This window comes from Zonotrichia albicollis, chromosome 10 (assembly GCF_047830755.1).
Source record: "Zonotrichia albicollis isolate bZonAlb1 chromosome 10, bZonAlb1.hap1, whole genome shotgun sequence".
Taxonomy (NCBI): domain Eukaryota; kingdom Metazoa; phylum Chordata; class Aves; order Passeriformes; family Passerellidae; genus Zonotrichia; species Zonotrichia albicollis.
This window is the reverse complement of record NC_133828.1, coordinates 13,040,335-13,066,904: the sequence shown is the minus strand read 5'-3', so window position 1 is coordinate 13,066,904 and position 26,570 is coordinate 13,040,335. Positions and strand designations below refer to the sequence as shown.

The 26,570-nt window shown below is 44.3% G+C and overlaps 1 protein-coding gene across 2 annotated transcripts in view; it reads right to left on the bottom strand.

Moving 5' to 3' along the window:
• Positions 1-767: 767 nt before the first annotated feature.
• The window catches only part of ERBB4 (erb-b2 receptor tyrosine kinase 4), a 579,112-nt gene continuing 553,309 nt past the window's right edge, over positions 768-26,570 (bottom strand). For both annotated transcript variants that reach the window (XM_074548046.1, XM_074548047.1), the window contains exons 24-27: positions 25,791-25,888; positions 25,138-25,308; positions 11,389-11,680; positions 768-8,970 (exon numbers count right to left, since the gene is read on the bottom strand). In XM_074548046.1, coding sequence (XP_074404147.1) covers positions 8,534-8,970; positions 11,389-11,680; positions 25,138-25,308; positions 25,791-25,888 — 998 coding nt within the window. In that variant the 3' untranslated portion in view covers positions 768-8,533. The remainder of the gene's footprint in view (positions 8,971-11,388; positions 11,681-25,137; positions 25,309-25,790; positions 25,889-26,570) is intronic.

Here is a 26,570-nt window from a genome sequence, read left to right as displayed (position 1 = left end):
AAGAGCCACATGACCTTTATGAGTTTCTAGGAACATTTAAAATGCCTTCCAGAGGCGTGGCAATGGGGGGCAATTCTCAGCAGCCAGGAAGGCAGACTGGGGGCACTGGGACCAGCTGTGTGCCAGACCCCATGGGAATTAACCTGCGGCACTGGCAGGGATTCAGTTAAATCACTGGGCTCAGTTAAATCTCACAGGTCTGTGTGTGAACCCTGGGTTTGAAATGAGCCACAGAGTGGGCATTGCACTGAGGCCACCTGGCACCTCCTGGGAAGGGAATCTTTTAATTCACTCTGAGACCATGACAAGCATCTCCAAGGTGTTTTCCAACTCAATTTAAATTTGCCTTGGCCAAGCTGTGGTGCTGGGTGTGAGATGAAGGCATGTAGGTGTGGGGTGCATGCCGAGAGGGTGCCTGTTGGCATAATGGGGTATGTGGATCTTGGGGTTAGATTTTATGTATGCACTGAATTCTGTGTCTAAATACACACAGGCATCATTATCCACACCACCCTCTACCCCCTCCAGCAAAGAAGGTGGGCAGATGAATCAGTGACTGAGCTGGGGCACAGGACACAGGCACCATCACCTTCATGGGCTGTGGTTTATTTTAAAGGCAATGAAAAGCTCAGGATTGCACAACCCTGGGATTTCTGGGGTAGGCTGTGTAGGGTCCAGGTCAGGGCCGTGCCAGGGTTTTCCACGGACTCTGTGGCACTGGCAGCATACAAGCCCCTTTCCAAGAGATTTCACTTGTGCACAGAGACTTTGTTTCATATTTTATTGAATTTCATTTATATTAAATTAAAAATATATTTCTGACAGATTCATGTAACAAAAAGGCAGAACAGTTTTCAAATTGTTCAGCTGGGATGAGCGTGGGTTGATGCAAGGTGGGTCGCAGTCTACATTTGCCTTAACAAACAGATAAAGCTCTACCCCAAGGACCATGAGGAGAAACTCTGGGCTGCACACGGGAGTGGGGAATAGAACCACACAAAGAGAAGATCCACAGGTTTCTTCCCAGCTTCCAAACAAGACAAAAGGGAAGGGAAAGGAAAAATAAACAAAAAGAAAAAACCCGAGAAACCATGAAAAGAAGGGAAATTATGCTAAAATATGTACCTAATATTAACCCAGGTCAGTAAGTATTTTAACAGTGTATAATTCCCAACAGCTAAAATATGAGAAAGGAAAGGTTAAAGGAACATTACGCCACACACGATTGGCATACCCTACTGTGTAAGCAAGTGCAGAAAGTCTGAACACACCACAACAGTGCTAAAACACAGAATCACACAGAATGCTGAAAATGGTACCTCTAACCAAAACCAGAGGGTGGGGAGGGAGAGAAAGGAAAGGGGAGGAGCGGCTTAAATCACAAGCAAATTACCTATATACAAATCAACCCTAAGGACAATTATGTTCCAAACAATGGAGTCCACAAGGAAAATAAAAGCAACATTATCCTTATTTACAAATGCAACTAGCTGTGTCTTTAACAAGCTATAAAAATACTATTCACATTTTCAAAGTAACATACAGTAGGTATTGAATTTCTTTTTATTTTTGTTTCAGAAAGGCAGCTAACTCTGAATGCATCACTTTGCAAGAAATGAGTGTCTTCCCCAACTTGCTGACACTTCTCTTCTTCTGAAGGTACTTCATAAGGCAGAAGTATTGTTGTTTGATGTTGTGGCTCTTTCAGAACGTGGAGGATTGACAGAAATCCAGACCACCCCACCTGTGTGTGCTGCTGGTTCCTCTGGGCTGGGCCTTGCTGGCACCAGGAGCCCAGTGTCCCCTGCCAGGTGGGAACCTTTGATTCCAAGGGGACACCAATGTCATACCCCGGGCCTGAATGGAGCCTCATCTGAAAAGTCAGTGGTTCAAGACCACCAGGTCAGGAAATGAAATTTGGCTATCTCTGTTCTTAGAAAGAGACTTCTTTTCCCCTCAGTTTCCCTTCCCTGATACCTATATAGCCATTCCAGCTTACAATATTGGGGAAGTAGCAAAAACTGAGCAAAAGAAGGGATTAAAACCATTGTGAATAATGTATCGAATGGGTACCGAATTCCATCTTTAAAATGCTTTTAAAAATTCCCAGTTTTCTCCTTCACCTGCATTTCCCTCTTGCATTACCCCACCATAAGTACCCCCATAAGCAGCCAGTACCTAGCTCCCATCCCAAATCCAGTGATTTCATGCATTCAAAGTTAGCTACCCCCTACACAGCTGCTCAGTTAATAATCGACCCATTTAACAGCAGGACCAGTTTATGCTACATATGTCAGAGTACCTCACCTCAAAAGAACAGCATACATATCTACACTTAGAAAATACCAGTCACAGTTCCCTACTGTGGTTATCCCAAAAGGGTTTAGTCTTCAGAGTGCTATGGACAATGCAGTGTTTCCCCCTAGGAGAGCTCAAAGGTTGGGCTGGGGACCAAACTGCTGGCAAATGGTGCTTGGTGACAGCTCCTGTACCTGTGGCCCTGGTCACACCTGAGCCAGCAGCCTGAGGGTGCTGGCCAGGATGCACCTCCACAGCAGGTGAAGGGCTCATCCACAACACTGCTGGAGGGGATTTCATGGCTTTTTTATTGGTGAGGGGAGAAGAACTGGGACAGAACTACTCGCACTGCCTAACACCTACAAAACTCCCCTTGAAGCCTCTCTCTGCCAAGGTACACAAAGCTCACTTCTAAAATTAAATTTAAAAAAGGGGGAAAAAATTTACCCAGCTTTGACTCCTCTAGTTTCCTATTGGGATGTTCCCCCTCACACCTTTTTCTGTATTGCTGCCACAGACCCCAGCTGGAGGACACCCTGGGCAGCAGGTGTCCCTCTGGCTCTGGTTAGATGACACTGGCTACAGTTCAAGCCCCACCGAGTCCCACCACCCTCACTCAGACCTGAACAACCACAAAGCTCCCTAAAAAGGGCTCTGCATTGTCCAAAACTACAGGCAGATCCCAGCCATCACTGCAGCACCATCAACCTCAGCCTCACCTGCCTGTTATCTCCTCAAGAGCAAGGAGCCTACCATTGGAACAAACCACCATTCCACCCAAAATTGTGCTAAAATAATATTGAACTAACATGGAGACATGATTTTTGGACATTTTAGAGTGGTGCTTCTAACCACATAGCTTTATTTCTCTATTTGTTCCCAGTCTGAAAGCCCCATTTGTAACAGTGACCTTTTCTACCTTTATAACTAACGGTTAGCAACAGGCAGAAAATAAAAAAGAGGGAATCCTGCACACACAGTGGTGCTTCACTGAGGCTACTCTGTGGGATAACTGCAGCTCCCTGCTTGATGGAACACAAGCACTAGAGCCAGCCACCCTACCTGGAAAAACAATCTGATCCAAATCCAAGATTTTTACATAACCACAGATGAGCTGTTTTGTCAGCAGCAGAGGTCCAAGATCCACAGAAGGGAGACTACAGCAAGTGACAGCTGGAAATGAGCAGGTGCAGAGACTTCATGTGCCACCACCTTTTGAAAAAGCCTTGCCAAAGGGACATTGAGGTGCCATCATCCCCTCTGAGATGGCCTCTGGCGACTGAAAACTGCAGGCCTGGCTCCCATTATTCTAAAGCTTCTTTTTCACCAGCCACCCTCAAGCCAAGCATCCTTCCAAGCACGTAAATACCTATCTGAGCTTCATAGTTCTGAAATGCACTTGGGAAGCCAGGGTGGGAGCAGCCAACCCTGAGCCATGGGCACTGCCCAGGGCACCTCTGGGGCTCCATTCCTTCCTCCCCACAAGCTGGCAGGCTGCAGTGGGAGCGTCCCTGTGTGTCCCTGTGGGTGCTGTCCTTTCTGTAAGGACATGCCTGTCCAGGGTTCCTGGGCTGCCAGGGAAGCACAGCTCAAGGGGATGCCTCCAGTTATCCTGGGGAATTACATGACCAACAGCCTCATTCTGCCTTGTCTCTTCATTTCCCAGGTGGAATAAAGAAGATCAAACAATCCCATCGATCTGTTAGCTGCCGCCATGATGTGCAACACCTACACAGACACACCATTAGACAAAAATAGATTTTTTTTTCTTTAATATTTGATTTTCCATCCCCAAAACCAAGCTGTATTTCTAGGCTGACTCACCTCACAACTCACACTTTTCCCCTGTGCTGCCCAGCTTTACCTAAAGCTATGGAAAGAGTGGATCCACAGAGTCAGGGCTGAGCTGCTCTTCCAGAGCTGCCACTTTCCTTCCTTCTGGGCTGGGATTGGTGCTGGCTGAGGGTGAGGTCTTCAGTGGGAACGGGTGTCAGATCATTGCAGATGAGCCTTGCAGTCAAGAAGCACATTTCCTACTAAGTAAGTGGTACATCCAGGGGTAATACAGAATTTCTTTGTACACAGATGATGGCTCCTATTGCAGATTTATTTCCATCTCTTGCTACCTGAGAGAGACAACCTGTTTGAAATATAGTTGTAAATACTCTGCTACATCTGAGCCAATGGCCATGTAAAAAAAATCCCTCCTGGCTGTTTTGCTGAAAAAGAAAAATCTGAAAAGATCTGAAGAAGTAAATGTAAAAGGAGTTGGTTTCAGCCAATTATGTTACAGTGAGTCAATTGGCCCCAGCATCTGCTTGCAATAACCCTCAGGTAGGTAATAACAGCTAGGACAAGTTACACTGAAAGAGATCAGGAGAAAATAATAAATGTTGTTCTCTTTCCTTTAGCAGGTTGCTTTGTGCCTTGGATAATGGCTGATCCACACTCAGGTAAAAAGGTGCTCTTGAAAAGTTGGTCACTGCTCTCCTGTGACGCCGACCATGAACCAGAGGAGAAACCAGAACATTTATAAACAGGAGGCTGCATTCTAAAATCCACAAAACATAACCAGGTACTTCTGTAGCACTAGAGAATGAATCACACCCAAGTACTTCTGTTGATATGCTCACCTGCTGCTTTGTGCTGACAAAATGCAGTTTGTCTATGGATTTATGTGCTTTTCTCCCAAACCTGTCATTGTGCATTAAAGACCTTGGCCCTCATCTTTCATCCCATATGAATCCCAGCTGAATGCTTGCCATGATTTTGCCATGTGCACTTGCCCAAGTTCTTTCCCCAAGCCAGCAGCAATACCCAGTAAGGCAAAGATGTGAGTTAGGGACAGCCAGGAGTGTCTGCTGGAATTAAAGCAGCCAAACTGTTCTGCTCTCAGTTTCCCTTTCTTTTTTCTTTAGCCATGATTAAACCATCTGTTGCAAACCTGCCAGCTAAGCTCAGAACTTCTCTAGCAGAGGAAAGGGGCAGGGTTCAGATATCTGCTGCTCTCTGGGTTGGCTCACCAACAGCCTCAGCACCACACAGGCCCATCTGTCGGGCAAGGGGTGACTGGCACAGCATGGAATTCAAGGGCCAGTTTTGGCAACTGCAACTCAAACCAGAAGCTCAGAAAATAATAAAAAATAAAAATTGAGAAGCTGCAGTGTGTGGAGCTCTCCCCCCTCCTGAATCACTGTGTTCATTAAGCCTCTGCCTGTCCTCTGCTATCCCAGACCCCACTAGCATGGCTCTGCATGGCTCATCCTGGCTGCCAGGCGGAGCCCAAGTTCCTCTTCCAGCTTTCCTGCTGCCCCACCTGCAGGAACTTCTGCATTTCCATGCTACTTAATATATTATAGCACACCCACAGTCAACAAATAAAATTAATAAATAATTCAAGCCTTGTAAGAAATAAAACGTTAAATTGTTAAACCCCACCAGTATTTACATTTGGATTACTCCATGGGCTTGTTTCTAACACGAGCACTACTTCATTACCAGAGGAACAAACAGGCCTCACCTTGTGTGAGCAGCTCCATCCCCGTGCCTGGCTCTGGAGGTGTGCCTGGCTCTGCCCCAGCAGCCTCTGAGTTCAGCTCTCAATTCAAACATGTGAGCTGAGCCAGCTTTTTATTTTATAGTTTTTCTCCATCAGGAATTACTCTGTTACAAGACCTATTTGGGGACAAATCAACCTTTCTCCACCTACCTACGGTCTGCTGAAACGGGACACCCACATTCCTGCGCTGCTCTCTGTCCCAGCCTGGCAGAGACACCCTGTGGGCACTGCTGTGGGCAAACCTTGCCTGGAGCAGCCCCCCAGGGCCTTGTGCCACCCCCTGTGCCCCAGCCCCTGCCCAGTGTGTGCCCCTGTCCCCTGAGGAGCTACCAGAGGCACCAGAAGAGGTCCCTCAGTGCGGACTGTAGCCATCTATCCATGACAGTGGTCATATCACCACAAACCACATTGGCACCACTTGACCCAAGATCTCCTTTACCAGCTCAAAGATCTGTACCTGCTGTTGCTGCTTTCAGAACCTTCAGCTTTGTACTTGATGCACACCTGGACACACCTGGTGCGCCAACAGCTGACTCAGCCTTGTGATCACAGTTTGTTTTCCATCTACAAGGGGAACAACCAAGCCAGGTTGAACATCTCTTCACACCTTTGTCAAGCTGACCTACTAAGCTTCAGGTAACCATTGCTTGTTTCTTACTCCCTTCCTCTGCTTCCCTAAGATTAAAGGTGGCAAGCTGTTGGAATGGCAGGAGTTTAGAGGAGGGTGATGCCATTTCCAGATCCCTGGTTGTTGCTGGTTTTGTTGCCAGGTTAGGTCACCCCAAAGATCTCGGCCCTATCAGAGCTGAAGCACATGAACTGAAATACTGTTGCATCACCCACGGTTGCCAGCCACCAGGTATTGTTTCTTCCCTTTAAAAGCCTTGATGGATAGAGACAGGCAGATCTCCAAAGCTTCCTTAAGATGTTTGGTGGGAAGTAGGCTCACAAATGCTCTTACACACACAGTGCTGGTGTGCCAGGAGCAAGCCTTGGTGTCTCCTTTCCCAGCTCCATCTGCCCCAGATCACTAAAAACGTCCACAACTCTGGTTTGAAAGACATTTCCAAAGAGGAGCAGGTCAGGGGGTGTCTACCTAAAAATTGAGGTGGATAAAAGCAGAACTAAGTGCAAGGAGACTGACTCATACTTATTTACATTTTTGACAGAAAGCTCTGCAAATCATGCACATTTTGACTTCTCAAACCTCATATGCACTGTCTTCTGTGCCAGAGTAATCCTCCTTTTAGAAAAATGGTATTCTGTACTGTGCTGCAAGGCAGAGCAGGACATTTGCCTCCCCTGATCCTTTCCAGGGCTTGCTCTGCTGTCCTTCATAGAGCAGCAGGAAGAGCTGGCTGCTCTCTCACTGAATTCTCTGAAGCAGTCACTGCATCGGCCTCTCAGGAGTGGCAGACATTGTTCCAAAGACTTGATTTGCTTCATTTTGGCATTTCCACAGTCATCCTTTACAAATAATTTATATTTATTTTTTAATTTAAAATTATTATTTTGCATTTTGCTGGTCACTTCCATATTGCTTCATTCAAAATCCAGAAAACAGTTCAAATAAAATCAGAGGTTAAGTGCAAACTAACTTTCCAGTGAACCGCTATATGCGTTTTCTCCAGTCCAGTGTCTGTCTTCCAGTTTAAAGGACCCTTCCCACCCCACCCCACAGAAAATCAAACTTTTCAGTTCTCTGTCTTGTCCTCAGTGTTGCCTGACAGCATCCCCAGCTCCCTTCATGACCATGAAGAAAAAGAGGGAAGAATTAGTGACAATCTTTTGAAGTGTTTATAGTCAGCAGGTATAAAACAGGAAAGCAAAGCTTTTGGCATACAAATCTTCATTTCTTGGCCTGGTTTTTAGCTTAAAATGAACATATTGGAGGTGTGGTTTTGTTACTCTCTTCTGAAAGGTATTTTGTGTTTAGAGTGATTGTTGTGTTGGCACACGTACAAAAATGGTCACGTCAGGTAGCAGTTCTGAGCAGGAGTCTCTGTGGCTGGGAATTGGCACAAAATCACGGTGTGGCTCAGAAGAGGGGCTTAGCTGTATGTGGGAGTCACATCATCATTTCTTGGAAAGCCACAATGAAGATCTGAATGTTTTTGAAAAGCTATGTTAGCCATTTTCAGTTGCTGGGATAGAAAGTGTTAGAGAAAGAAATTGGATTCTCAATCTCAATTACTACGCTATCACACAGGATATAAAAATTGTCCATTTTTCACCCTGATGGAAATTGCATGGAGATTTCCAGGAATGCTGTAGAGACTCTCATCAGTTCCTGCTGAAAGAATCAGCCTTTCTGTGGCTTTCCCTACAGTTGAATCACTGAGAACAAGCTCGACAGCAGCACTGCCACTGGCCTTTGCTGGTACCACCTGGCTTCTCTGCGCATCCAACCCCCGCGTCCGCCGACAGTGGGAAAGGCCAGGTTGTACACTCCTTCTTTCCTTCCTTCCAGGCTCCCAACCCAATCTGCAACCAACTCTAAGACATCCTTTCACTTAGAAATATCAAAAATGAGTGAACTGGCAAGAAGAGGAAGCTCATGGGAGAAAGAGAGGGAGGGAGGGAGGAAGGAGGGGCAAGGGCAGGGAGAAAGGGGGAGCGAGAGTGAGGCAGCTAGAAGGGGTTGCCTTTCCACTTGAGTGAGTGAGAGCACAGCCACTACACCACGGTGTTCCGGTGTCTGTAGGGCGGCGGGGGCAGCACAGTGCCAGGCTTCAGGGAGAACTCAGAGAGGTATTCGGGATTCTCTGCCACTATGGGCCTGATCCGTCCGTTCTGTTTGTAAAAGTATTTTGTGCTGTACTCTTGCAGGTAGTCCGGGTGCTGGAGGGTGCTCCGTGGGGGCAGGCTGTGGTTCCAGTAGTCTGGGTTGTCAAAGGCCTTCTTGGCTTTCTCTGGCAAATTGTTCTTCAGGTACTCGGCGTTTTCCAAGGTGTTGGCGAAGGTGTTGAGGTACAAGGGCTCGTTCACGTACTCGTCCTCTGCTTTGGGCTGCCCGTTGGGAGCACTGTGGTACTCTGGGTTGTCCACAGCTTGGAGATCTCCGTTCTTCCGGCGGGAAACAAATGGGTTCTCTTCCACTGGGTTCAGGTAATCTGAGGAAAGATTGAAAATAAGTCAGCCTAGAGTGGTAGTAATCTGTTGGCGATGGAGAGAGATGGGGAGACTGACTCGGTGATCAGAATCCCGTTTTATTGTGGGATACAAGCACTTATGTACCATTTTAGAGAGACTAGGAATGTGTACTACAATGATTAGGTTAAAAATCATACACACAAACTTATGCATATAACAACATCTCTTGCTTGCAGATTTAATGGGATTTTCTTTTTCCGGTAAACCTGTTTGATTTAATCTTCTTGCAATCTAGGTCTAATTTTCAAAGTTCTGTTTGCTTTTGGCAAGGCATCCTGTTATCAAATCTCTTATGTTAACACGGTCCAAAGTCCATCATCTGTCTTGTGTCCCCCAACATTCCAACAGTAATTCAACCGTGTAGCAGCACTTGGACTAAAGCACCCTCCTCTACCTCAGCCATTCCAACAACTCCAGATGGGATCAGGAGCCAACTACATTGAACACACACTTGTGGAAAATGAAGTTTTCCACACAATGTGGGTTAAAACAGACACCTTGGAAGACTGACAGCAGCACTGCCACTGGCCTTTGCTGGTACCACCTGGCTTCTCTGGGCATCCAACCCCCATGTCTGCCAAATGTGGGAAAGGCCAGGTTGTACGCTCCTTCCTTCTTTCCTTCCTTCCTGGCTCCCAACTCAATCTGCAACCAACTCCAATACATCCTTTCACTTAGAAATATTTCAATATTTCAATATTTAAATATTTTTATCAAACACCCTGGCCAGCTAAGCTACTGCTCTTACTGAGACACAGCCCATGTGCTCCCCTGGACTTCCTCTCACTGTATGATCTACAGACCCAAACACACTGAGCAACATCTGCCTCTGCAACCTTGGACTTATTAGCAAACCCTCTGCTCTGCAGTCCTTCCATCCAGAAAACTCTATAGGAATCTTAGTTAGGCTCTCTGCACAAAGCATATCCCCAAGGGCTAACTTTTAAGACAGCTTCATTTCTAACAGAACAATTTGCCTGATTAAAAACCTTCCATCCCTGAAGGACAAAGGGCCTTGAAGCATTATGAAAAAAAGTTTGTACAAATGAGCCCTGGAAAGGGAACAAGAGAGCCTTAGATCAGCTGCAAAATGGGACTTGGAGCAGGCTACAGTTGCTTCAAATCACGTGCTGTGGATTAACACCCCATTTCCAGCAGCATGGTGCTGCTCAAGGGCTCTGCACATGCCTCCATAGAGTCCTGGTACAAGGGGTCAGCTGGTTTCATCCAGAATGGGGCCAAAACTATTAAAGGCAAAAGTTCAAGACCCAGTGAACACCTTTGAACCCATAACTGTCACTGAATATGAGCTGAATAGTGGGAACATTTGTTTTTTAATGATGACAGCCAAGCAGGGCTTTGGTTTGAACACTGCAGCTGGCATGGAACACACAGTGTGTGGCCACACCGTGACCACCCTGTGTCTGCGCCCAGGGGGTCAGGAAGGAGCTGCTACTGCCACATCCCTGAGGGCTCAGGTGGCTCCTGCAGAACTCTGAGGATCCCCAGGGTGCACCTGTATGGGTGCATAAATGTGGGCTCACACTGAGAGTAAATCACCGCAAGGGAGACTCCCACAAGTGCCATGGGTCAAGCCCCAGGGTTCCTCCATTCCTCCCTCATGGTACACAAAGGACTAATGGCTTCCAAATTCTTAGCCAACACACTAGTGACTTGTCATTTACATTTGCATTTATTAATTTCTTTAAAGCTAATGCAAAGCTTTGGAAGCACATTAATAATGACCCACCCCCTTACATCTAAATGACTGCTATCATTATTTAGAGAGGAAGAAATGAATGAGGGCAAACTGGGAAGTGCAGCACGCTGAGCAGGCACAGATTTAGGAAATTTTCCCCTTGCAGTGATGCTCTCTTTAAAGCACATCTTGTTCTTTCAATCCTAGACTTCTCATGGGTATAAAATGCCAGCTGTGTGTATGAGTTCTGTGATAGGTTCAACATGACATTTACCAAGCACAATGCCAAGAATAAGAAGATCAATAAACAAAGCAAAGTTGGGACTATGGCTGGGTGAAGACAGATCCTTTCCTTGGAAATAACTGAAGATTTGTGTTTGGCTAAGAAGGGGGCTTGGCTTTTTTTCATTCCTCTTGTTATTTCTTAAAAAAAAAAAAAAAAAAAAAAAAAAAAGGGGGACTTACCAGCTTTGACATACTGGCACATTTGAGCATTTCAAAGTAGAAAATTAAGGAGAGAAAACCAAATCCCCGTGTAAAGGAATATTATCCTAGTCAGAATGCTTCAGCTTGATAGGTAACTAAATAAAGCCATTTTTGATGAAAAGCTGCTGATGTAAAAAGAGAAGAAACTGAGCCAGGCTAGAGCAGGAGGCTCTCTGGAAAGGCAACACTTTACCTGTTTTAGGTTTGTCTCTCATCGGTGTCATGTACCCGTCCTCATCCAGCTCTCCCCGCACGACGCGCTCGGGAATGAAGACAGTGGGGTCGGCGCTGTACCTCTGGGTGCTGCTGTCCTCCTTTGCCAGGGTTGCCACTTGTTTCTGCATCGTGCCATTGCAGCAAGAGTCTTCAAAGATCTCTGCTGTGGCTCCTTGAGCAGCTGGGGCTTCTGGAATGATGCAGCCCGGAGCCCTGTACGGCATTGGCACGTCGGCAGTGTAGCCGCCATCCCGGTACACAAACTGGTTCTGTTGGAACAAAGGACACACAGCATGGGAAAGGAGGATCCTGAGGGGAGAAGCTTCAGCAGCAAGTCATGGCTGAGCCTTCTGTGCCTGCCCTGCCCATCCTGAGCTTCCAGGCTTTCCACAAAGCATCCATCTGCCCAGCGGTGTTCAGGGGATTGAAATGGGGCAGGAAAACTTGTCTCCTACTTGGCACATGGAGGCGGCACACACACAGCTGCAGCAGGTGAAAGTGGTGTTTCCTCTTCTATTACTCTGGCAACCTCCCCTGACTTCTGATCAAAGCCCTTTAAACCTTGAGAAATCTCCTCCTGACTTGGAGGAAACCACTATCCTCTCTGTTTATTCTGGGGTGATATTTTGAGTGAGTCCTGTGGTGGGAATCATGGGGTCACCCACACCATGTGTAATTCCATCAGGAAGTGCATTTCAGGCTGGTGAACTGTGTTTGTATTGGCACCTCGACTCAATGGCTTAACTCAAACTACCAGTTTGTTTTGTCAGCATGGGCATGCAAGGAACTTTCAACATAATGACCAACAGACAGGAAGGAAAGATGTACAGATCCATCCAAGCCTTTCACCTAAATTCTTTTTCAGAAAAGTTGTCAGAGTTTTGGATGTGGCTCCCTAGAGTTTGCACATGAATCCACAGATCTTAACTATTTGATTCCTTCTATAAACACTTCATTACCTGGTTTTGAGTCATTTATGCAGGAAAAAGGAATTTGAAAAAGAAAAAAAAAACAGTGAAGAAAGAAGGAAAGCCTGAAGGATGAAGGCTGAATGTGAGATACTTACTCCTGACATAGGGGTGTAGGCAGGAGGAGGGCTGTGTCCAATTTCACTCTAATAGGAAAGAAAAATGGATGATGGATACATAACAAGAGGCCATATGAATGAAACAAGTCACATGAACTGTATGAGCTGATTGGGAGAAACATGCACATCAGTCAGGCTTCCTAACTGGACCCAAAATTCAAATTCAGTCAGGGCAAATGCCTCACCCAGTGTGTCTTAGAAAAGCAAGTCTTTTGCCAATAGGCTTGACTTCTGCACACAGGGCTGTACCCTTCTGCCAGTAAAAACTTAGAAAATTAGCAGCTTAAAAAATACTGTTCCAGGATGGCATTGTGTGTCTGTGGGCTCTGCTCCACCCTCAGCACAATAGACTAAACCCATTTTCCTATCTTTATCTCTTCTTGGCTGTGACTCTAATATTTAAATACATCCTCTGCAACTATAACAACCACAGTAACAGGCGCTGTTAGCACAGTCCTGTCCCAAGATGGCAGCACACAATGGACTGCCATTAATGTGTTTATTGCTATTTTTGCTGACAAGAGCCTTTCCAGTCAATGGCCTGCCAACTAAGATCACTATAATTGTGTTTTTTCATGCCTCCCCTTTAGTGCTGTACTAAACATATCTGTCTTGCAACACCCCTTACCACAGAACCTTACACATGGCTCTCCACCACTGCTGTCTGCACTTTTTTTTACTTCTTTACTGTTTTTCCCCATTTCCCCTGTGGCCACTGCTCCATTAGAACAGGAGGCAAAGAAAACAACTGTGGTGCCATTGAGTTGGCTTGAAAATTTAATATAAAAATTTTAATACAAAAAATTAATATAAGTGTTTAAGTGTGCTTAAATTGACTGGTAATTGCAATGTGAGGTCATAATTTTGTAGGCTTCCAAGATTACCCTCAGACAACACTTATTGGTCAGGACATGAATCACACTGTGAGAAGAAAATATGTTTGGATTTTACCAGGTAAAACATTTTGTTTTGTATGTGAAATGCAATTTACTTTGTTGATTTTTGCTGGGGTGGAGGGGTTTGCTGGTGCTGTTTTTGCATTTTAAATACTATCTTGAAAAAAGCAGGTGTTGCTTTACTGAAAAGCTCTAGAATTTTGGATTTCTGATTCTAAAAGTCTCACTGGAATTATCATCTCTGCCTTTATGAGATAGACATTAGTGGCTGGTTGCTCAAGGACCTCACTACATAAGCCTACTTAAGAAGTCTCAGCTTATATACTAAAAAAAAAATTCAATCCCAGCTCCCTTTTGATGCTGTAATGTGAGTTATACATTGACAGGGGAACTCATCACACTCCAGAAGGAGCCTCACTTCTTTAGCTGCCCGCGAGCAGCCATCCCCAAAATGCCCAAGATTTCATTCTGTACACCACATGATTGAATTTTAGGCAAAAACATGACCACACAGAGAATAAATAAAATCCAAGAAAATGTCTCCTAAAGCCTTTTTCCAAGGCCCTCTGGTACAAAATACCAATGACACATCAGCTGTTATAACAGCCAATATTTGTGTAAAATGAGCTCTGATCCAAGAGTGGTAAATAACATTTCTGTGAATATTGGCTTGTGTTATTGCTTTCTATTCATTAATTTCATTTTCCAATTCCTTGCTTCTAAAAATCTCCTGAAGGTAAATATCTCCTCCTTTATAGCAGGAACATAATATTTTCTGGCTGCATCTTAAACTGCAATGAAATCAAAGCTTTGTTGGGTCCAGCCCCCTTGCTGCTGCAAGCTGGTTTTCCTGGCCAGCCACAGAACTGTTGACAGGGTTGTGCAATCACTGCTGTTCCTTGCTCTCAAGCAGCCTGCTAAACTAAAGGACTGAAAGATTTCTCTCTGCTGAAGGCAAGGCTTTGCCAGCATGAATGAACACACACGTTTGAGCCCACTCTGATACTGCTCAAAGTGCATAACCCAGCTCCCTCCTCCTCTCCTTCACAAAAAAGCACCAAACAGGAGTAAAACACTCCAGCCTTGCCACTGGGATGCTGTTCAGGGGCAATCCTGTGCTCCAGGCCTCAGGCAACTCAGTAATTATCTGCTTTGAGCAAAAACTGGCAACACTTTGTGCCACTCATCAGTCCTGGGCTGTGTGAGAAACAACTCCCTCTCCTCCTTCCCCTAGAAACTCCCGCCCCATTTTCAAACCAAGGGAGTATCCAGGCTCCAGTCACCAAAGCAAAGCTTCCCAAGATAAGAGGCCTTGCTGCAAGCACCACAATTTCTGATTTATGGGAGAGGATCTGAAGAATATTTGGGATGATCTGATGGGGCTGCAGGCAGAGCACACAATGCACAATGTCCTGCCAGCCCCCAAGCAAATTCCAAGGGAGCAACCTGGTATTTTACAAGTGATCCAAACTGAAATTCAAATAGGAAAGATCATTCCAGGAGAACAGCCACCTCTGTTTGGCTGCAGTCCTACTTCCACAGAATTTGCAGATTTCTCTGCCCTGCTCCAGACAGCAAATATTTCTGAGATGAAAACCAAAGGGAAAAGCACACAGCATGAGATCACTGTGCAATGTTCAATAGAAATGGAATGCTGTTTGTGCAGTAATTGCTGGAAGGCTTTGCAGACCTCTGGGGGTTTCTGGTCCCAGCCCCTGCTCAGAGAAAGGCCATATATAAATAGAAATATAAATAGAAAGGGTTTGACACTGGGCTGTTAAGGTTCAAGCATGCCCATCCCTACAGCTCACAGCACCTGACACAAGTCTGGCATTCCCTGGCCATAAAGTTGAGGATGGGGCAATCTTTATGGGAAATGATGACATCCCAGCCTCTTTTCTCAGAATGTGTCACATGCTTAACTTAAATGTTGACCACAAGTATAGAAGCATCAGTTTGCTCCAATCCCCAACAACAGCTGCTTCCACCATTGAGACACAAAACATCCAGCTTAGATCAGTGAGGGAAAAATAAAGAGAAGAAGCAAAGATTCAGTCTTTTTCTACATCTAGGTTTTTTCTGGTTGCTGTTTGCCAGAGGACAGGTAGGATTTGCAGGCAACCATAGGCTGAGATATGCCAGCCCATGTCCTGGCAGAATGGGGAGTTTAAGACATCCCTGAATCTGTCCAGAGTCAGTTTGGGTGTTTTACTGACCCCTGGTTCAGCTCAGTTCTGACCAAATTCTTAGCTTCAGATAACTCGTCACCACCTTTCTCTTGCACCATCTTCTCTCAAAACTGCCTGTTTTCATACTTAACTCTTTTAGAACAGTCCATATGGATTGGGACACCCAAACTGCCTTCTAGGATTAATTTAGTCTGGACTGTGAACAGTAAATGGCATACATCACAAACAAATCTTGGCATGGGAAACAACATACCCATACACAGCACAGAGAATTTCCTGTGCTGTTGCTGGAAAATCCCAGATAACAACCATATATTTCAGTCTAACACTTCACCAAGTAGAGAAGTCAAAGATGACAACCCCACTAATGAAAATAATCTTTGAAGAGATGCCCAGATTGGACACAAAACTCAGTATCCAGCTACCCTGACAGGAAAAGGTAGGGGAAATGCTTTTCTGTAGCCTCCTCTCTTTGAGCCTGATGTCCAGGCCGGAAATAAAAGCATTCTGCTGCTGGAACCAAAGGCTTGGAAACCCAGCTGTTCTGTGGAGCTCAGAAACCTGCATCCATCCTCCACCCTACCTTCAGAGGGGCTGGCAAATGGATTTCAGTTGTCACAATTTGAACTTTGATCTAAGCATGACACAGGAATGGAGATGCAAGGATTCCCTTTGCCTTTCACTCTGTGTTAATGCATCTGAGTGTCAAACAGAGAGCAGAGACAGCTGGCATTGCCTCTCTTTCCTTCCAATCTCCTTGACACCCCCATCCTTCCTGTCACCCATGACTAGCTTTCCGTCACTCTCTTCTTTAATACACTCTCCAGACACTTTACAGTAATGGCACCTTTTAGCACTGAGCCAATTCCCCACGATTTGAGAGGGATGAGATGCCATTTCCCACCTGTTCCAACAATTCCCTGTGGGACAGAGGGGTCAGCACCGCTCTTGCTCTGTCCAAAACACAGGACCAGCAGCATCTTCTTTTCTGTACAAACCTCAAGCTTCAAATCCCAAAACAGGGAAAGGATGGAGAATAAGACCAAAACCACAACACACCCATGATTTTTTGATTGTGACATGGAAGACAAAAAATAAAAAAAGAAGAAAGGCACAAAAGAAAGTTGATGAGCGATGCTGGGAGCAGCAGCAGCCCCCTCCTAGTGCATGCTGCACTGCCATCTTCCCCAGCCTTTTTTATACAGTAATCAAAGGATATTCTGAGCCTCTCAAAATGCCATCAACCCTCATTGAGAATGAAATAGAGCACATCTCCATCGAAGCCTTTACAGCAGTAATCATTGCCACATGCTGGCCTGAACAGGGAGCTTTTACAGACAAAGATGAGTTTTAAAAATAAAATAAAAAAGCCTTCCTAAAATCTGAATAGAAACTTGATGATAATCTCCCAATTTTATTATGCAAGGGGGAAAAGAAACCCATAATTGTGCACTCTTGGTCTCTTAAAGCAAAGAATAGGCTTCTTGATGAAATGCTGAGTTGATTTAGAGCAGGGCTGAGGTTCTGGTGGCAATAATAATCTAAAAGAACTAACCATCCAGCTGATTTGGATAAAATAATCATTTTTCAACATTCTAAATCTACACTTCATCTGTGCCTCCTCCCACTTCTCCCAACTGCATCTTTTGGAGAGTCTTTTTATAGCTTTGAAAATTATTTTCCCCTCCCCTCCCGCAGCATTCAACAAGAAAGGCAGACTCTTTACTCTGGCTAACAAAGGGGGTTTTTAGGCTGTGCTGGCATTTAGCTCCATTGCATCTATGTTTAGAGAGTACAGTATTTAGTATTTATTTTACAGGTGCTCTCTAGTCCTCCTGCCACCTGGGAGTCCTCCCAAAGCATTATCCCTGGAGTCCCGGTGCCCTGGGACACTGAGCCCTCTCCACCTTGGGGACCAGACTGCTGTTTAAGTTGTTAAGCTGTAACTCCCTGCAGCTCTGCTTGGTGCACTTGCAAATCAGGCCCCCTGGTATTTTTCAGGTGCTTTTACTATTTTAAGAAAACCACAAATAGTGTTCCTCACAAATGGATATTTTCCACTAACAATTTCTGCTTCACATCTTGTCACAAAAGAAAAAATTTTCTCCCGGCTCTCATAATTATTTCCTGACTCTCAGTCCACTTTTCCATCTACTGAATTATGCAGAGTTGTTTAGCTTGCTGTTTTCTAAGAATGCCTCATCAGTGCAGTGTAAAAATATTTATTACTTACTCTTTTTGTATCTATTGACTTTTTCTTTTCAGGATAGAAAAGAAAATGGATCAGCTGTGAGCTCTCTTTACTGTTAACACAGCCAGCAGCTATTCAGGGATTAAGCAGATGCTGCCTGATTTTAAACCAGTTTATATTAAAGCTCAATGAATTTACATGTCACACATCAAAGATGGAAGAATTTACAGCTCCAGCCTCTGCCACCAGTTCCACTGGGCCTGCAGAAGGTACTGTGAGTGGTGGTTTTGTTTTTAATCCATCTTACAATTTGTAGAAGCCAAAATACCATCCAGTTCTTTAGGAAAGTCTCTAACTCTTTATGCCTTTTAACTCTTTATCCTCTTCCCTGACTCTAGAACACAGCAGCCTGACTGTGACAGAAAACAGCTAATGCATTAAAAAAAAAGTCCTGTTTTAAGGCATTTCCCTGCAAAATCAGGAGTTAATTTGACCAGTTGGTCCTGATGATCAGTTCAGGCTGAGAAGAGTTTACCCCTTGAGAGATCTCACTGATTTCAGCCAGCCTGGCTGCAAAGCAAGAAACTAATGGCAATAAAGCACTTACAAAGTATTCTCTCTGAAGACCCAGGAATTATCTATTCCATTTGAGTCCTCCATAGGAATTTTTTCTGCCTTTCTCCTCTAGCAAGACCAGCACATTTTAAAAAGCAATATTTAAATAAAAGGTAATTAAATATCTGTTCTAGATACACATATTTTGTAAGAAGCTTTCCTTTTCAATGTAAAATATTAAGACCAAAATAATTTTTCATGTAATATATTTTAATAGTGTATTTTTGCATGCTTATTCTCAGTACCTCTTCACCCTGAGCAATGAAATTAGAATTAGTCTGGGTTCACCTCCTGCTTTCCATGGACAAGGTTGGCCTGGTGCTATCCACACTTTCAACAAAGACTACAAACAGAAGAATTTTCCAGAAGAAAAAAGGAAAAATACTTGCGGTGGTGTGCCAGACACCAACTAAACACTAATAGCTCTGGAGAAGTGCTTAATGCAAAAGCCAGAGCAGAACAGAATGTCACTAAAACTTAGGAAAGCAGAAAATGGGAATTGGAGCTCTTGAAAGGGGGCTTGGTGGCCTTTCAGAATTACCCTAAAGGTCTGAAGGCAGTAAATTGCTGAGACTCTCCCAGGGAAATACACAAAATGGAGTGTTTAGCAAAAGACATGCAGAAGGGCTTCATACAAACTTCTCCAAGTAATCATGCAGTTCTAAAGAAGCAAGAGAGCTGATCTAGAGTTACTCAGTGTAATCATCTGAAACACTGTGAAATGCTTTGAATCAATGTCTAGTTCATTTACCAGACCATCTGTTCTGGCACTGGAGATTTTATTCCCACACTTGCATAAGGAAGTGACAGAGGCAAAATAAATGACTACTAAGATTTGCAGGAAGTGTTTGATCACCTTTTAAGGAGCAGCAATTAAAGAAAAGGGATAGAAATAACTAAAGAAGACCACAACCTGACAGACTGCCATAAGAGGTACCAAATTTAGGTGGAGATTTGGTCATATTATTTTTTGGGAAGATCCTGAAGAAGCAGAAAGGTGGCAAACACCACAAACAAGCCAAAAAAGGACATCTGTGTTGTCATCATTGAACAGCAAACAAATACAAATGGTAATATCCTGTTTAGCCTTTTAAATAGAAGAATCAGAATCACAGAATATCCTGAACTGGAAGGGATCTCCAAGGATCATTGAGTGCAGCTCCTGGCCCTGCACAGGTAACCCCAAGAATCACACCATGAGAGCCAGAGATTTCTGATAGCTGGCAGCTCCTTAGATCTAGCAACAAAAATTGTGCATGGCAGGCAGGAACAGGATCCAAACCCTGCTAAAGAGTCAGCATTAATTGCCCAGTGAAACTATGATGTATTTTCCACCCTACCTGACACAATCAAGACAACCTTTCTAAAAGACAAAGTCCACCTCAAATAGAATTTTTGCACTTCATGCAGAAATTAGGAGACAAGAGACTCTTGTCTATGCTATGCCAGAAGGTTGGACAAGATGCTTTTAATTGCCCCATGCGGTATTTGCCCAAGACAAAGGAGGAATTGAGAATCTGATTCCATGTTCTTAAAAGGCTAATTTATTATTTTATGTACTTATATTATAGAATGCTATACTAAAACTATACTAAAGAATAGAGAAAGGATACAGACAGAAGATTTAACAAGAACGATAATGAAAAACTCGTGACCTCTTCCAGAGTCCTGACACAGCTGGCTGTGATTGGTCAGTAAATAAAAACAATTCACATGTTGGATAAACAATCTCCAACCACATTCCAAAGCAGCAAAACACAGGAGAAGCAATCAGATAATTGTTGTTTTCATTTTTCTCTGAGGCTTCTCAGCTTCCCAGGAGAAGAAATCCTGGAGAAGGGATTTTTCCAGAAAATATGACAGTGACATTCCCACACAGCCTGGAGGTCTCTTCACATACATTTTGGATTAACTTCAAGATGAAGCAATTTTACTGCCATCAGTGCCATGTGGCCAGGACACACCTGAAGAAGTTATTTGGGCAGGAACACCTAATTTCCTTTTCTTACAGGAAAAACAAGGGGGAGGAGCAGGTGCTGCTAAATCCTGGACACAAGAGGAATCATGGTCAAACCACAAATCTCTCCTGGCTTTGCCAAGGGACAAGGATGCTGCACTGCCACACCTAAGGCCACACCAGGTCCTGCTCAGAGAGCTGAAAATTGGCTCCCAGTGTCCCACAGTCTGCTTTAGCCAAGCAGGACAGTCTCCATGGACATACGGATTAGATATCTCTGAAAAATAAAAATGGCTTGATATTTAATTGCAGGGTTGGCAATTGGTGCTTCCATGATGTACAGAGCATGGAATAAAATTACAGGGACAGCATCAATAAACAGTACAGACAGTTTTCATCAAGAATGAGCCAAGGATTTAGAGCAAAAAGCATCGTGGGGCACACAGAGTGCTTGCTGTATTAGCATTATCTCTGCACACAGAGGACAGCACTCGTTACAAATACCTGAATGAATCATCTAATGGATGGGAATGCAGGACACTCGAGCACTAGCTGGGGTCCTGTGCTCATGGAAACACTGCTGAGGATTCAGCTTCTCTCTCAGAAGCACTGAGCTTCTAAAACTCTATTTTTCTGGAGTATCTCTGGACAGTGGAAAATAAAAACTGGAAAAGAGACAAAATTGCAGCGGAAGAATTTCAGATCCAATGAAAGAATTCAATTTAACTTAGGATGCTAATTTTTATTTAAAAGCTGGACTTCACATGAGAGGCCAGGGTCAGAACCTGTGCCAGCAGCACAGGTAAGTCCCAAGGACATGCCAGCCATGGATGTGATGGAAATGCTGGAACTGTGTCTGAGCCTTGCAGCTTCAAAAATCTGTGTAACCCCTGGAGGAGGAAGGATGTGAGACTTCCTGGGGAGCTGGCAACTTCCCAGAAGCCTTCCCTCTTTCCAGTCTTCTATCCAGGGGCTGCAGCACTGCAGTGCCTCTCCCACCAAGAAGCTGCAATGATTTAGACCTGAGACCAACATAGGGAAACTTCAGGGCTTTCCTGAGAAAGTGAACACTCCTGTTCTTCCTTTGTGGGAATCAGAAAAACAGAAACATCTACAGACACTGAGGAGTTTAATCTGCAGCCTTGGAAGGGGCTTAGATTGATGTAAAAATAAGCTACACAGACATTAATTAGAAAAACCAAACTTATGTTTCTATAGTTGTAAGTAAGAATATAACTTAAGTAAGAAACTGTATTGATAAAACAGTGAAGGATTTATAATGCAGAGGTGTGACTGTACAGAGTAGAAGAGAGTTCTAAGAACTCTGTTAGAATTTTCTTGTACTGATAGTTCTTAGAGAGTACTGTAAGTACAAGAAACTAACTTCTAAGAGTTCAGAAGTTATAATTGAAGCATATGTGTGTGTGACAAAAGCCTATTAGACAAAAGTACCCACAGTGCAGTAGGAATAAGTAAAGGTGGTAGGTTAGAAAAGCAAAATACACCTTGTGGCAACTGTTCATTAGATTAGAAAGTTCTATATTGTCTTGTAACAAAGAACTTGTGCCTACTTTGAGCTATGGCTGGCTGCTTGCTCCTTTAAAATCTCACAGCCTCTGAGACTGATGTTTTTCTGAGCAATACATGATTCTTAGCCCTATCCCTTCATTACTAGCAGTAATGATGATATTCCTTGACTTCAAACCTATGTTTGTGATCTCTTTGCTTTCCTCCTGCCCACCTGTGTCCCCAAGGAGCTGTACTGCTGAACATTCAACCAGCACTGCCAGCACAGAGAAGGAGCACGGTGCCCTCATGGACTCCTTGGCCACTAAACCTGCACTGGAGCAGCTAAGGTGGGAAATACAGTATTTTCCATGCTTCTTAGTCCCTGAAAATGACATGGAGATCGTGCAGCTCTTGTCTGTGTGCTTTCCTTCAGCAAGCTGCCTCACAATCTCAAATAAATGCAATTTGCCAGACACTGAACACAAGCTACCTAAGCTGTATCCTTTCATTTGGTGTCCATGGCTGCAGCAGCACCATAATGAGTTTGTACAATATCAATATGCACAAGCATAAATCAGAGACTAACCAAAGGAAACACTCAGACAGAATCAGACAAGTGCAGATAAAGAGCTCTGACAGCATTTCACTTCCATGTGACTCCTGTAGCTGACATCCATCTGTACTGGGCTATGCACAGCAGATGCACTATTACCTTAAAAGGGTGATTGTCTTGTGTTTAAATCAATCTTCACTAAAAGAATAGTGATTGTACTGAGAAACTGCTTTCTTCACAAAGGCAGCAGAAATGTATGTGGCTTTCTGCACACAGGTATTACCTCCAGAAAACACCTCTGCAGAGGAAACCAGGAGTGCAGGGCTTCCAGCTCAGCCCTCTCTGACCTCTCTGTCTGATCTGGGTCAGACAATTTGACTCACAAACTGCAGACTTTTGGCAAAAGGTAATTCTAGCTTTGTTTAAATGTTAGATTGTTGTACAATGCCAGAGAAAAACTCCCAGCAAGTTACTGAAAAGAGGATACAGTCTTGCTACTGTCATTAAATTGAATTGCAAAGCAAAGCTCCCACTGTCTTTAGTAGTACAAGATCACAGTTTCAAACCAAGATGAGAAATTGTGAGCTGAGGAAAGGAGATGTCACGTCAAGAATGTGATGGAGTCTCTCTGTATGGCAAAAATGAGGCCTGGGGTCTCTTTCTGCAGCTCTGCTGAGTTCAAGATCACGTGTGCAAGCAGCTGAAATGATGTGCTTTGAAGCTGGGAAAAGGCTTTGTGAAAGTTATTTAAATTTTCATGTGATAACACCACCACCACCACTAATGATAATATTTGAAATAAATGCCTGTGTTTTCATCCCAGGAATATCCCAGTGACCATGCTGGCTGCCCAAATAACATGTTGTAAATAAAAAAGCTTTCAGAATATGAACTCTAGGATTTTCACTGGAATCCCCTCAGCTCTAGTGGGCTCCTCAATTGGGCTGGTACCAAAACAGAGGGCAAAGGGAGCTGTTGAGAAAGCAAGTCCATTTTTCTTTCTCCTTTAAATGTGTCCCAGTGTTTCCAGCAAACATGGGAGTGGGATGACTATAACAAAGGCACTGTGTCAGACCCTGCCCTCTCAGCCTGTGGTGCTGTAAGTGGCAGCAGCTCCGCTGGGGCAAAGCAGGCTCCAGTGATTTACATCCTGTGACCCTGAGTGCCTTCCAAGGTAACTGCTGCCCTTCCCTTCTTTCCTCAGAAGCTGGCAGGAAAGGAAACAATCTCTCCAGAGACAAATAGTAGTAAACCTGACTTATTTCAGATCACCATCAATTTACTCTTGTAGCCATAAATAGAAAGTTTCTCATTTATTGCTAAATTGTTCATCATCCCTACTTCACTGTCATTCAGTGACGCAGGAGAAATGCTACATGAATCCAGATATCTCTTTGCAACAATTTCCTTCCAAACTGGCTATTAGGGTCAGACTTTGTCATCCTTACTCCCAGAAAGCCCTGATTCCCTCAGGAGAGGGTAAGGAGCTTCCTGCAGGTATGGCCAGAGCATGGACACTGGCTCAGGTTATACACTTGGCTCTGACTCACCACTTCGCTGTCTCACATGCTGTACTCAGCTCACATCTGGGTGTGAATTTGGAACCACCTCAGCTAAGGATAAATGTCCAAAAGGTGTCTAAACCATGAGAAAAAGCCAGCAGCATTTCAGAAGGACTATACTTAGTATTTAAACTGTGACTCTGGACCAAAAGGAGACTGGAGAGAAAAGAAGTGCCTGGTTACAACACACCTGATGCCTGTGTGAGTGCCCTCACATGAGTAATGCATTTCACCAGCTCTTGGTTATGTGAGAAGGAATAGCAAGTGAAATGTTGAAAGGCTGGAGCCAAGCACAGGAACAGGCAGAGGAGGGAAAACAGATTGCAGATATTTGACTTAGCTCCTCACCAGCAGCAGGGCACAGACATGCAGGACAGGATTCAACACGCCAGAGCTCCCACAGCAGGGCACAGACTGCTCTGCAGCTGTCAGGAGTTAGGGGGTAGAGAAGGACACCTCCAGAAAGGAACTTATCCCACTGGAAATGCCCCAGAAAGGCAGCAATGTTCAGTACCAGGAAATGAAGTCTGGGGAAAGAGCTCAGATTGTACCCCTACCCCTCAGCTGGCTGGAGTTCTGTGAGTTGAATTCCCCTGAACACTCTCTGAAGCCCCCATGTGCAGTGAAGAGCATTTCCTCCCCTGACAGGGAGGGTGCCCAGCTCAGCCTGCCAGCATCTGCCATGTGCTCAGCACAAACACACATTTGGGAAAGGGGGCTATGAAAGCATCACATGCAAACAGGAAAAGGGGCTGGCTTGGAAATCTGCCTCCATTCACAAAAGCTCCATTATCTGCATATTCCAGCTGCCCTCAGTTCCTCCAGTGGCAGCCCTGCCAAGAGAACAGGATGGCAGCACCAGGGCTGTGCACTTCCTGGCCACATCACAGTGCAGATGCAGCCCTGCTTGACTTCAGCAGCCTCAGCTGTGCTTTCAGGACAGGCAGCTCAAGCTGAGCCTTTGTTCACTCAAGGCTGGGCTATTAATTTAGAATTCACTGAGGCACAATGAACAGGGAGCCCAGTGACAACATTTTTATAGCCACTCTCCTTACAAAGGGAGCCTGTAATTCCCAAGGCAGTGCTGGCCTCTGTTTGACTGGTGTACTTAAATCTCCACCTGTGCTTTTATAATAACCAATATTTTCTGTCAGAGCTTGCTCTTACCCTGTTGGAATCAATTCTTGTCCTGGAGGTGTAGATGGGAGGAGGAATGTTGAAGGCTTGAGGAACAAGATACTCTTCAGCATCCATCATATCTTCCAGGTCTTCCTCATCAAGAAGATTTTGGAAGAACTTGCTGTCATTTGGGCTTGGGAGCTTCATACGATCATCTCCCTGAACAGATTGCATTGAGAGAGGAAAAACATCAAAAGATTGATTCACTTCCCAAAGAGAGAATTTCAGCCTTCCTAATGCCCTGGCAGCCAGGCTGCAGTGACCACACATGCTGCTTTGTTTGTTCAAAAGCAGTATATCCACATAATTTGTGGCTTTGTTTTGTTGTCTGTTTTTTTTTTTTTTTTTTTTTTTTTACTGGGAATATGATGACAAGAAGGGAGTAACTGCATGAATCAAGCAAAACCATGGTTTTGGCATTCTTGTGATTGAGCTTTTATTCTTTCTACTCTCTTTTTCCCATACAAGATCAGTTTCTAACCCAAGTTCTGACATATTTTGTGAAATATCTCAGCTGTTTAGGCTCAAATAGGAGGGGTGGGGAACAACACTTCAAAACATTCAAAGCCAATGCCCCTAAGAGTTGGGTGCTGCAGAAAGAATTGTTTTTCCCACCCCTGTGATGCTGCAGCGTTGCTCACCTGAATCACCAGGTATCTCTGAGGGTCTCGAGCCATTCTGGAGAATTCAGCAGCCAGCTCCTTGAATTTTGGCCGACTGTCAGCATCAATCATCCAGCCTGGATGAAAGATGAGAAAGAAAACAATTAAGTGTTAAGGGTGGAAATCATTCTGTTTTTTTAAAATGCAGAAGTTTGAACTGCTTGATAGCTCTGGCCCAAAGAAAAGTTGCAATAAGGAGCCCAGAAGAATGGAAAGTTGGAATTCTATGATTCATAAAAGGGGAATCACTTAGTTTTGGTCAGACCAGGTTGTTCCTTACTACATGGAATTTTCCTTTATTTGCTGGGCTCCTTCTGTCCCAGAGACAGCAACACCACCTTGCAATTTTCTCCACCTTGCACACCTGGATATCAGCCCTGACTTTTATTAAGGATGTATCTCACCACATGGGACATTTTTGCACCCAACAAAGCTCTTGCACAATTTAATTTCCACACCTCCATGCACAGTACAAGTGTTTTCAGAAGATACTTAATTTACTTCTAGTTGTCCTTTCCTTTTTTTTTTTTTTTGCAGGGCTTTTGTGTACAAAGCAAAAGGGAAAGGAGTATATATGATGGATGAGATGTCTGTATGTTAATCTCACTTAAATTAAGCCAGAAATATCAGAGAGATATTTCTAATTCTTTTTAAATTAGAAGCATAACCTTGGAGGATACTGTCATTAGAGGGGGTATCTTGGATATAAAAAACTTGGAAGAAACCATGTGCAGACTTTTTTTCCCTTTTTACTAGAGT